This window comes from Lontra canadensis, unplaced genomic scaffold, assembly GCF_010015895.1.
Source record: "Lontra canadensis isolate GAN:19392208 unplaced genomic scaffold, GSC_riverotter_1.0 scaffold55, whole genome shotgun sequence".
In the NCBI taxonomy this organism is placed as follows: Eukaryota; Metazoa; Chordata; class Mammalia; order Carnivora; family Mustelidae; genus Lontra; species Lontra canadensis.
Window position 1 is genome coordinate 12,521,064 of NW_022631049.1, and position 13,206 is coordinate 12,534,269.

Consider the following 13,206-nt stretch of genomic DNA (forward strand, 5'->3'; position numbering starts at 1 on the left):
CCCCGACCCCTGCTTCCAGGGGCAGGGTTGGAGCAGAGGCCCTGGGACTTCCAAGGTGGGGACATGTTTCTAAAATGTTGCTCGTGCTCCTTTGAGGCCAGAAGTCTTGCCCGATTCTCTGTAGCCCAGATTGCCAAGAGGGATCTGACCCCTAGGAGGTATTTAATACATAGCTACTGAACAGAGATGAAAGTTTGATTTGGTTTATAAAATGGAAAATAGGTAATGTCTTTTTCAGTGTTATATTTGATTAGAATAAAATGACACTACGTAGAAACACTGATACAAAGATAAGGCGTTACTCTTAATACAAACAGGACAAAGAAGTCTTGAAAATTTCCCTGAAGTTCAGTTTATTTGCCATGATCTAATTTCTTGGTCAATGGAAGGTAATTTCCCCTGAAGACACAGAAAAGCTCTGATTTACCTTTTTCTTCTTTGTCATCTTAGAAAGCAGGAGGGATGGGGCTTTTTGCCTATCAGGTTACTACTCTGGAGGATATGGGTTTATTTGGAATAAAAATAGAGTAGAAAAAAATAGTTGTTTCTCTTAACAGCTTTTCTGGCTCTAAAACTTTTTTGGTTTTAGAAGGATTTGCTACACAGGAGGAAATCTAAAGTAAGGCATTATAAGTCTCACAGTTCTTCCCTGATAGGTCACATTCTGCTAAGCTAATCATATTTGACAATAAATTTAATTATCCAAGACATTTTATTATCCAAGTTTTATATATCTGCTTCCTATAGATGAGTATTATTTTAATCTATGGTACACTGAGAACAGACAACAATTGCGTCTCACATTTATGATTTAAGATGCTATATTAAAATTAAGACTTGTGTTTATGTGACTATAAGGAAAATTAGATGGATCTTTATAAAAACTGTTATTTTAGGAAAAGATTTAGAGTTGGAAGCACTTTCCAACTCCTTTAGAAACTGGGGAACATACAATTACTTTAGGCAGAATTCAGTTTTTTCCCAATTGCAATCCAGATGATGTCAAAGGTAAAAACATCCAGAGATCTTGACTTTTACCTCCTCAGATTTTAGATGGACTGCTTTTCAGGATTTTTGCTAATCAGCATCATGTGAACTCTCCTAGCTATTAAAAGGCCAAACATTTACATTCTTCCCAAGAGTTGAATGCATTTTTTATGTATTAACACAGATGGTATTCCAGTATTTAGCATATGGGACAGGAAGGAATTCATGTCATCATCCATCTACCATACAAAGGTGAAGTTAAAATAGAATTTTCACTGATGGTCAACGCTGTAGATTCCATGTTATGATCAATTCCAAGAACACAAATTTCTCCATCTTCAGTGGAAAGTACACTTTTCAGTCGTAACAACACTCTCAAAGAGCTTTCAGTTTGTCTTTCTCTGGCTCCTTTTGACTACAAAGTGTAAAAGACTCCTGAACGAACTGCCTGCACATGGGGCACTGCTGGAAATAGCGAACACAGCCGTCACACAAACACGCGTGCCGACAGGGCAGCAGCACCCAGTTCACAGTTCCATTCTGGCAAACCACACAGTCCTTGCTGTTCTCCTCTGGAGGCTCCGCTTCACTCTCGGACAGCCCGGCCTTTTCCAGCAAACTGCGCTCTCTGCTTTTTTCTTCTGGAGATGAATTGCTGGAGGGAGTGGAATTATTATTTGCAGACATGAAGAGTTGCTGAAAATCAAAAACACAAGGTTAAGGATAATCACAAATGACAATTACTCCTTTTTTTTCTTTTAAGATTTGATTTACTTATTTGAAAGAGGGGAGGGAAGCAGACTCTGTACTGAGCACAGAGCCTGATGTGGACTGATCCCACGACCCCAAGATCACGATCTGAGCAGAAATCAACAGTCAGACGCCCAAATGACTAAGCCACCCAGGCACCTAAACAATTACTCTTTAAATCTGGGAGTCATAAAAGCTGCTAAAAATTTGTGAGCTAGCAAACCCAATAGCAAATAACAGCTAGTTTCTGTGATAACTGAAAAATTTTATCTCTTTATACTGGTCATTGTTTGAAACTCTCCAGATAAAAGGGACCGAGATAAGATAACAGGGTACTTACCTTAAGATCATGAAATTGACCTTGAGCCAGGAGTAAATATTGATACAATATTCTACACGAAAGTTTATACGTTTTATCAGGAATATGAATTACTGACACCATGGAAATCTAAAATAAAAATTAAACACTAGTCAGTACTTAACCTCCTTACATTATTTCACAGATATGTAAAAGAAAAGTAAAAGATGGGGCGCCTGGGTGGCTCAATGGGTTAAAGCCTCTGCCTTTGGCTCAGGTCCTGATCCCAGGGTCCTGGGATCGAGCCCCGCATCGGGCTCTCTGCTTAGCAGGAAGCCTGCTTCCTCCTCTCTCTCTCTGCCTGCCTCTCTGCCTACTTGTGATCTCTATCTGTCAAATAAATAAATAAAATCTTTAAAAGAGTTAAAATTTAACAAAAATTTTTAAAAAGTAAAATGTTGATAAATTAGAAAACTTACAATAATTGATTTTTTTTAAAAGATTTTATTTTGGGGCGCCTGGGTGGCTCAGTGGATTAAGGCCTCTGCCTTTAGCTCAGGCCATGATACCAGGGTCCAGGGATCGAGCCCCACATTGGGCTCTCTGCTCAGCGGCGAGCCTGCATCTCCCCTCTCTCCCTCTGCCTGCCTTTCTGCCTACTTGTGATCTCTCTCTGTCAAATAAATTAATTAAAAAAAAAAGATTTTATTTTATTTTAAGATTTAATTTATTTATTTGACAGAGATTACAAGTAGGCAGAGAAGCAGGCAGAGGGAGAGAGAGGAGGAAGCAGGCTCCCGGCTGAGCAGAGAGTCCGATGCAGGGCTCGATCCCAGGACCCTGAGATCATGACCTGAGCTGAAGGCAGAGGCTTTAACCCACTGAGCCACCCAGGCGCCCCACAATAATTGATTTAAATAATAGTCACTAAAGTGGAACCAGTTATGGAACACATTTTTGCCAGAGTTATTTTAAATTATACTCAAAGTTACAAATTTAATGCAATCCCAACAAAAATAACAATGAGTTTTTTCATAGAGTTATATGAGTTGACTCTAAGATTCTCATGAGGAAAAAGAACACATAAGATCAGCTAGGAAAATACCGGAACAAAGCTGTGGGGAAGATCAAGCCCAGTCAGATATTAAGACATAGTACAAAGCCTCTAAAATTAAAATAGTACAGGCACATGAACAGACAGGCGGCTAGATCAGAACAAACAGTCCAGAAACAGACCCAACTATCTATACAAATATGACAAAGTTGCCATCTAAAATCACTGGGCAAACAGTCTTTTTATAAAAAGTACTGGGACTGGATAGCTATTTGGAAAAATATAAAATTAGAGACATTCCTCAGATCGTATGGAAGAATAAACTCCAAAAGCTTAAGAAGCCTAATTATAAAAAATAAAACTATGCAAGCACTAGAAGAAAATATGTGAATTCCTTTTTACTCTCAGTGTAGGGAAAGACTTTTTTTTTTTTTTTAAGATTTTATTTATTTATTTGACAGAGAGAGAGAGAGAGAGATCACAAGTAGGCAGAGAGGTAGGCAGAGAGAGAGGGGAAGCAGGCTCCCCCCTGAGCAGAGAGCCTGATGCGGGGGTCGATCCCAGGACCATGAGATCATGACCTGAGCCAAAGGCAGAGGCCCAACCCACAAACCACCCAGGCACCCCAGGGAAAGATTTTCTTTTCTTTTTTTTTTTTTTTTGGTTGTTGTTTTGTGTTTTGTTTTAATTTTTTTTTAAGATTTTATTTATTTATTTGACAGAGATCACAAGTAGGCAGAGAGGCAGGCAAAGAGAGAGGAAGGGAAGCAGGCTCCCCCCTGAGCAGAGAGCCTGATATGGGGCTCGATCCCAGGACCCTGGGACCATGACCTGAACCGAAGGCAGAAGCTTTAACCAAGTGAGCCACCAAGACGCCCCCAGGGAAAGACTTTCTAACAATGACTGAAATCCAGAGGCAGATGCATTTATTTTACTGTGTCAACATTTAAAGCTTGTATGACAAAAAGCCCCATAGGGAAAGTCAAAAGACATTTGATGAAATGGAATAAAATATTCACAATATCCATAATTTATGAAAAACTTTTAAATATTGAAAAAAAGTAACCAAAAATCCTATTTAAAAATGGGCAAAGAGGCGCCTGGGTGGCTCAGTGGGTTAAAGCCTCTGTCTTTGGCTCAGGTCATGATCCCAGGGTCCTGGGATAGAGCCCCACATTGGGCTCCCTGCTCAGCGGGGAGCCTGCTTCCCCCTCTCTCTCTGCCTGCCTCTCTGCCTACTAGTGATCTCTGTCTGTCAAATAAATAAATAAAATCTTTAAAGAAAAAAAAAAAGAGTAAATCCAGCCTTTATGACTGAATTATGATTGGAAATGGAAGTATCCCACAGTCTGAATATTTAAACTTTCAAATAGCAATTAGTTCTTGAGTTCTTGGTCTAACAGAGTTCAAAAATAAATAAATAAATTAAAATGGGCAAAAGACATGAACAGACAATTCACACAAAATTATAAACACAATCCTCAGCCATATTAAAAGATGTTCAATTTCACTCACAATATGATAAATGCAAATTACAACTTCACTGAGATATTATTTCCCACTCATTGGATTAACAGATTGCAAATGTTTATCAATATAGTCTATGGGGAAATAGTCACTTTCTTATATTTCTGGTGGAAATGTATAAAAAAAGAAAAAAAGGTACAACTCCAAGGATATAAACCGAATGGAGGGGAATTTGGTAATATGTATCAAAATGACATACCTTTGCCCTTCAACCATGCAACTTCAACAATATAAAAATATATATGCACAGGTTATTCAGTGTAAAATTATTTGTTACTGCAGAATACTGGAAATTACCTGAATGTCCAGCTACAGGAGATTGGCTAAATAGCTATGGTACCTATCAATACAGTCTACATACCATTGAGTGCTACACAGCCACGGGAAAACAATGTGAGGAAGAGCTCTATGAACTCATCTGAACTGATTTCCAGAGATATTATGAAGTGGAAAAAAAAAAACAAAACCCAGAACATGTATAGTATAAAAAGTGTGATATCTTTTGAGTAAGAAAGAAAATAAAAAATATACATATCTGTATTTTCTCATCATTACAATAAGAAACAGGAAGAATAAACCAGAAAACAATGAACTTGGTTATCTACAAGAATTGGGATATATAAGAATGGGGGGCACCTGGCCTGGGTGGAGATGCAACTCTTGATCTCAGGGTTGTGAACTTGACCCCCTTGTTGGTGTGGAGATTATTTAAAGGTAAAAGTGTTTAAAAAAAAAAAAAAGAAGGCATTGTGGGAAGGGATGAGAGCAACATCTGAGTACATTTCCTCTTTATATGGTTTTTTCACTTACAGGAGAACTAATCTAAGTAATTTATGGACACAGAATTTGATTATAAATCCTTGGGCAGAAGATAAAGGAGAGGGCAGTTGAGCATCAAAATAATTAAATTCAAAATAAATAAAATCTTTAAAAAAAAAAAAAAGGGGGCACCTGGGTGGCTTAGTGGGATAAGCCCTTGCCTTCGGCTCAGGTCATGATCTCAGGGTCCTGGGATCGAGCCCCACATCGCTCTCTGCTCAGCAGGGAGCCTGCTTCCTCCTCTTTCTCTCTGTCTGCCTCTCTGCCTACTTGTGATCCCTCTCTCAAATAAATAAATAAAATCTTTAAAAAAAATAATTAAATTCAGTTACGAGTTATAAATCACTGGGGGAAAGAAGAAATTCATGAGGACATATGGATAATAAATAAATAAATGGTTATAGTATGATACTGTACTATAGTATAGTACAATACTGCTTATAGTACAATACTTGTACTTGCTTATAGTACAATACTGAGGGCTAAATGGAGAGCTGGAATTGGAAAATGATCATTTTGCAACCATCATGGTAAAGATAAAATCTGTTAAGAATTATCAATGGATAGGGGCACCTAGGTGGCTCAGTGGGTTAAGTCTCTGCCTTTGGCTCAGGTCCGGATCTTGGGGTCCTAGGCTCAAGAGCAGCATCGGGCTCTCTGCTCACTGGGGAGCCTGCTTCTCCCTCCCCCTCTGCCTGCCTCTCTGCCTACTTGCTCTCTCTGTCAAATAAATACATAAGATCTTTAAAAAAAAAGAATTATTAAAGGATATTAAATCCAGGGGGGAAATTTTCATAAAGACTGGGATTTTGTGTGGTCTTAAACGTGTCCTCTCCGAACTGCTTATCATTTGTAAGGGAGGGGGAAAAATACAGCAGAGGAGAAATGAGACAACCCCTTGCAGAGAGATAAAAATTAACATCACCAATGAGAGGAAAGAACTGCACATGCCTCCAAAGGTGGTGCCCTGAAAAGCCCGCATCATCACCCATGCTAAGTAGACTGGCTAAAAACACACAACTCTGATCATGATGAAATATCAGACAAACAAAATGGGAACTGTCCTATTTTATAAAAAGGGTGTACATGACTTGTATTCTTAAAAAATGCTAATATCGTAAAAGACAAACAGGCTGTGAAAATGTTCTAGATTAAAGGAGGCTAAAGATATATGACAAATAGACTATCTGACTCTAGACTAGAACCTGTACTGGAGGAGGAAACATGCTGTAAAGAACACTGATACATTCACTGACATATTGGAATACAGGTCATAGATTGAATAAAATATTTTATCAATGTTAGATTTATAAAGTTGATAACTATATTGTGTTTATATAAGAGAACATTTCCTATTATTAGGAAATACAAACTAAGGTATTTAGGGATAAAGAATCAGGCATACAACTTATTCTTGATTCATTTAAAAAAATACACACACACATATGGGCAAATGATAGTGCCAATCTGGAAAATGTCAACAATGAACAACAGGAGACTGGGGTAAAAGGTATAGGGGTGTTCTTCCAGTTTTCTATTTTTGCAAGTTCCTAAAATTATGTCCAAATGAAAAGTTTAAAGAAAGAATCCTACTATGGTTGTAAACATATAATATTCTTTACAGCTTTATAAAGATTTAATAATTTGGCAATGGCTTCAAAAGTTGTAAATGTTGAACCAAAATGACAGGACTGGTAGAAGACAGTAATATCACCTCACACAAACAATCCTGCCATTCGATTTACTATTAAAAGCTTCAGAAGCTACTATTATGCTAGTTATAAATATATATGTAGCTGTATATATCTCAACATATATATATAAATATGTGTATATTTATATACATATAAATAGTATGTCTAACAAAGTCGTACTCTGAAGGAGCTGTTACATGTATAAAAATCATACACCTGTACTTCCCAGGTATTCATATTTGATATGGAAAAGATGCTCAAAATACACTAAATGAAAACAGGTCACAAAATAGTACATATACCTTTACCCTGTTTTTGTTTAAAAACTTACATATTATAAAGGTCTGCAAAAATGCAAATATTGACAATGGTTAACTTTGGATGAAAGAATAGAGGTGATTATGCTTTTTTCCTTTTGGCTTATCTAGATTTTCTAATTCTATTTCCTGCCACAAACATATTATTATTTGAGTAATAGAGAAAATATAATTGAGTAAAAATGGAAAAAAAAGGCAAAATCAAAATATTGCAATAATAACCCCTGCTTCTACCTAAAATAAAAAACTGACTACACTATCAAAACATAATTTTTACTGCTACAACGGGAATGGTAGAGCTTAATTTTTTTTCTTTAGATTTAGACTCTGATCCCCAGATAAAATAGTGAAAAACCAAATGCTCAGTTTGCTTTTAAAATTAAGAAGGAGAACATTAATACAAACTATGCTAACAAATATGCTATAGTTCCAATATTAGGCCCAATCTGAGTGATAAGAGATGGAGAAGCAAGATTAACAGGAAAAAAGGGAGGGCATGTGCTGATGAGAAGAAAAGACCCAGAGAAGGAGACTCCAAAAGGAAAAGAGAAAATGCCTATTAACCTCCAGGGCCCACCGCCCCAGCTCCCCTGTGGGATTGCGCCTCCCACAGGTTCAGCCAGGCCACACTGTCTTCTTTCCAGTTGGATGGGGGGCTGAAAACAAATCTTTCCCTGTTTGTAATGCCATTGACTTATACACTGGAAAGTGGTTAAAATGGTAAATTTTATGTTATATATATTTTAACACACACTCTCTGCTGTTTAGACTGAGGAAGAAAGTTAGAAAACGAAGAAGACTCTGAGTACCTCAAAGAGATAGTGATCACCCTCAGTGAGGGGGAAAGAAGCTAAGAGGAGAAGCTGGGAGGAAGGTGACAGATCTGACCCTTTCTGTTTTGAATGAGAGGAAGAAAGGAGCTTAGAAGACACGGGTGACATGGTGGTGACAGAAGGGTTACCTTGCTGGGGTAGGCTGGGTAATGAACAGAAGCTGGAAATATGAAACACCAACCTAACAGTTCTTATCTATCTTCAACTGAACAGGGTGAAGGGGAAGAGGGGAGGGGGGGAAGGAAACCAGATCTCTCATATGGGCTCCTCATGCACAAGTAACTGACTTGCTGTCAAGCTCTATGAGGCTCACTAACGTTGCTTGGTATGACTTTGGGTTGTTTTTTGTTGTTGTTGTTGTTTTCACTTATCACATTTATTGACCACCTTCTGTGTTCCAGGCACTGTGTTAGGTTCTGGAAATATACTGCTTTTGGTATGACTTACTTAGAAAAACCAAATTGACTTCAGTTCACTGGAACTTCAATTTGGTAAAATGAAAACCCCAAACTGTGTATAAGCAGGGTCCAGATTTCTCAATAAGGGTCTGCACTTTCCAAATGCAAGAAAATGTACATTTGTTTTGAGGAGATATTCCTTTAATTTTTTTTTTTTTTTTTTTCTGAAAGTACTGGCACAGGGTTGCAGAGGCTTACTGGTCCTATCTCTTCCTGAATGACTGAGAGTTCTCTTCAGACTCCCATTTCAGTCTTTATAAGAAGAGGATTTGCCCTAACACACAAGGTTGTTGGAAGAAATAAATAAGCTAATGCTAGCCAGTGTACTGTATATGTTACAAAGTATCATAAAAATGTTATAGTATCTTTATTAATGAGCATATCAATACCATGCACTTCAGAGAAGTAGTAAATTGGGTATGATGGCATTCCTACCATGAAATGGTTTTACCAAAAGTTTATTTCATGTACAAGCTTCTACCATACTCAGAGGAATGTCAGGGCTCAGGTCCTCTTAGATCCCTAAGATGCTTTTATCTTACTAATAGGGACAAACTACTAGACTAAAGAAGTAACGAGCACATAATGAGAAAAGGAGATCACTATAATTACTGAAAATACAAAGGATCGAGTACATAGAAGATGTAGGTGCAGCAGGGGCGATGACGGAAGCAAGGTGACTTGCAACTATGTAGAGAAATGAGGGAAGATGGTCTTAAAACTGAGCACTTCAGAGGATTACAAGGCTTACTCATTCCGTGCTAAAAATGCTAAGAATAAACATACTTCCCAAGAGACTTTTTTCTATCTTGCAAACATGATAGAATACAGAATGATAAAATTAACTTAATTCAACTATAATGTGCCTTTTATTTTCTAAGTAATATCCTATTCTTGCAACATATATATATATATATATATATATATAAATAATATGTCTAACAAAGTCATACTCTGAAGGAGCTGTTACATGTATAAAAATCATATATCTGTACTTCCCAAGTATTCCTTCTTCAAGAAAAATGTGTCTGGGCCAAACATATAGCCTCAGAAATTAAAATAAAACTTTTTCTATTCACCAAATAATTATGACCCATCATCCAAATCACTTAAAGGAATGCTTCCAGAATTTTAAAGTTACTTACAATGTCATAAATTTCTCGGTCTTCCTCATCAGCTAGGGTCAACAGTGCTACCAACGGATAGCGAGATCTGGGCACTGTACCAAAGTCTTCTATTTTAGTATCTCTTGGTAACTGGCAATATATTTCTTCTTTGCTGTCCTTCTTAATACTTTTTGAAAATGTAAAGGTAAATTGCCACTGTAACCCAAAATACAATAATACACAAAAAGTGATCAATAATAACTGAGCAAATACTTTCTCCATTAAAAAGTCTTATGTCTGAGATTTTCACTGCTTAACAGATGTATCAGATAAAAGGATACAAATACTGCTCTTGATAGAGATATTCACTATACAGAGCATCTTCCAGGGCTCGGGGGGTGCTTATTCGGAAGCAATAAAAGTGCTTCTGCAGAGCTTCATAGAGTTTTTGGACACTGCACCCCCAGTAGCATGTCAAGAGGCTATCTTCAAGGCAGTCTGTTGTCAAAGTTATGCCGGCTGTCAAAAACAAAGAAGAAGACAAAGAGAAGAAAATTACCGAATATAGTTTTTCATACAATTATACACAGCGAATGACAAAAGCTTTCTTTCGATGGCTGGCCCGGCTGATGGCAGTTCAAGGAACTCATTAAAGGGCACGTGCCTGTAAATGAAGGAACTGGTCCCTAAACAAGTAACAAAAAAACCTCAACATCTATACACAATTCTGAAGCGCGATCAGTAAACTCTTATTTGTACATTTACACGTGGAAATCATGAAGTTAATTTTTTGGCTGGGACTCAGAGCCTTCTCCCACATAGTGTTTAAAAACTGAAATATAGTTCACCATTGATAACCTACCATTCTAACAGCATATATAATCCTAATTACAAGAAATAAGAGCACTGTCTCCAAACGTGGATATATACAACCTTGTAACTGTAAGAAACAGAGCAGGACTGACTCTGAAAGTGGATACACATAACTCATGGGGTCCTCAGATGATCACGGGAGTAGAAAAAATATGAAAAAGAAATCAAGCCTTACTAATATTAATATGCACACTGACAACATTTATACTTTTTCTTTTTAAGATTTTATTTATTTACTTGAGAGAGAGAGTGAGAGAGAGCATGAGAGGGAGCCCGATGCGGGACTTGATCCCAGGACCCCAGGATCATGACCTGAGCCGAAGGAAGTTGCCCAACGGAGCCACCCAGGTACCTCAACAACATTTATACTTCTGTCACATAGTTAATGTCCCACAGGATATGCAAACATCCTAAGGAAAGAGTAGGGATTCCAAAACAAGTAGGGCTTAGTAGCAATGTCCTCGTTCATTTATTCGCTTTCAGCATAATAAAACATATTATAATTTGAATAAACCTGATTAAGTGGAAAAATAAATTATAAGTGGGCATACAAATTAGACTATTTTACCTATTTATTAAACACTCACATAGGACTTACTATTACCACCCATATGATTTTTTTCCCCTTGCTCATGGCAGTAGCAGCAATATCAAGTTCAAGGGCAGCAATATCAAGGATCCTATACCGTTGGCAGTGGAAACTATAGCATCTGGTGCTCAGTGGCAGCAGCGGACTTGCAAGACCAAAAGTACGTGGTCTGGGGATTGTTCCTTGCTGAACAGCCTTAGTCTCTGATCCTGGGTCTCCAAACCTAACAGCAATTCTGTAAGCTACCCAGTATCCTTTGACTGGAGTCATTTTTTTTACTTACTAATAGGAATTCTGATGGCTACACTGTGTACTTTTAAAAAGGTGATCAGTGGGGTGGCTGGGTAGTTCAATCAGTTGGGTGTCTGACTCTTGATTTCGGCTCAGGTCATGATCTCAGGGTCGTGGGATGGAGCCCTGAATTGGGCTCCGCACTCAGTGGGGAGTCTCCTTGAGATTCTCTCTCTCTTCCTCCCTCTGCCACTACCCCCTGCACTCACTGTCTCTCTGTAAAATAATAAATAAATCTTTTAAAAAATATATATAAATCATCCCTTAAGAAAATAAAATAAAAAGGTGATCAAGAGTATGTTTTAGAAGGATACACACAAATACAAGCAGATGCTCTACAGGATACCAAAAATTCAGTTTTTATTTTTCTTCCCCGTAGTTGGTGGTACACACGTAGACTTTCACATCTGGAGTATGTGTAGCAGCAGCGACATAGGATAATTTCCAATCGTAGTTAAGCAAAACTTTTAACTGGCAGGAACACTGCACAGGTAATTGGAACAGAATTTGATTTCAAAGTTTTATATGATGCTAATCATCAGGTATTATTCAAGAATGGGAAATTTAATTAGCTATTATTTGTTAATTAGCTATTAAATAGCCAAAGAAAAACACCCCATCAATATAAATTTAAATATATTTATATATATTTAATATATAATTACATTAATTTATTCATTAAATATCAAAACACATTAATGTCATGTTCATATATACTATTTATATTATGCTACATAAATGTGCTCATATATTTAAAATTAGTATACATATTAAAAATCATACATCCTTTTCTCTATGTCACCACAGAACCATGCAACGTGAGGATATGAAAGGGAGAAATAGAAAGAGCATAGAAAAGAAAGTGGAGCGGTTCCTGGGTGGCTCAGTGGGTTGAGCCTCTGCCTTCCGCTCGGGTCATGATCACAGGGTCCTGGGATCGAGCCCCACATCGGGCTCTCTGCTCAGAGGGGAACCTGCTTCCCCCTCTCTTTCTGCCTGCCTCTCTGCCTACTTGTGATCTCCCTGTCTCTGTCAAGTAAATAAATAAAGTCTTAAAAAAAAAAAAAAGAAAGAAAAGAAAGTGGAAAAAGAAAAAAAGGAACCCAGAAAATGATTTCTTAATATTTTTGGCAGAAATGTGTAAATGTGAAAAGATGTTATGCATGGAGCTCTAGTTATATCAAAATGCCAGGATGCACCCAAATGTCCAATGACAGGGGATTAAATGAATAAAATGTAGAACATTCTATAATGAAGTATTATGGAGCTCTTAAAAAAGAACTGAGGCATGGCAAAATACCTGCATATACTACAGTGGGATGATCTTCAGAATAAACACAAATGAAAAAAGCAAGATGGAGGCAAGTATTTCTGTTTATCTCATAGGAGGGGATATCCATATCTATGTGATTGTTTACACTAAAAAAGAACCATGGAAGGATAAGGCCTAAAACATGTAAAACTACCCAGTTTATTTGCTCTGTAATAAGCATCAGAGTTCTAGAGATTCAGAGCTGCATAAAAGACTTATTTACAGACTGCATATATGTGACTAAAGTGGGGAGAGCGTCAGAGACTACTGACAACTGGATACTAATCAGATTTCAACA

General features: G+C 37.4%; 1 protein-coding gene across 1 annotated transcript in view; it reads right to left on the reverse strand.

Annotated features, from left to right (window-relative positions):
* Positions 1 to 336: 336 nt before the first annotated feature.
* Positions 337 to 13,206, reverse strand: part of CGRRF1 (cell growth regulator with ring finger domain 1) — a 30,351-nt gene continuing 17,481 nt past the window's right edge. The window contains exons 3-6 of the mRNA XM_032875349.1: positions 10,185 to 10,362; positions 9,883 to 10,030; positions 2,078 to 2,185; positions 337 to 1,683 (exon numbers count right to left, since the gene is read on the reverse strand). Of these exons, the coding sequence (XP_032731240.1) occupies positions 1,363 to 1,683; positions 2,078 to 2,185; positions 9,883 to 10,030; positions 10,185 to 10,362 (755 nt within the window). The 3' untranslated portion in view covers positions 337 to 1,362. The remainder of the gene's footprint in view (positions 1,684 to 2,077; positions 2,186 to 9,882; positions 10,031 to 10,184; positions 10,363 to 13,206) is intronic.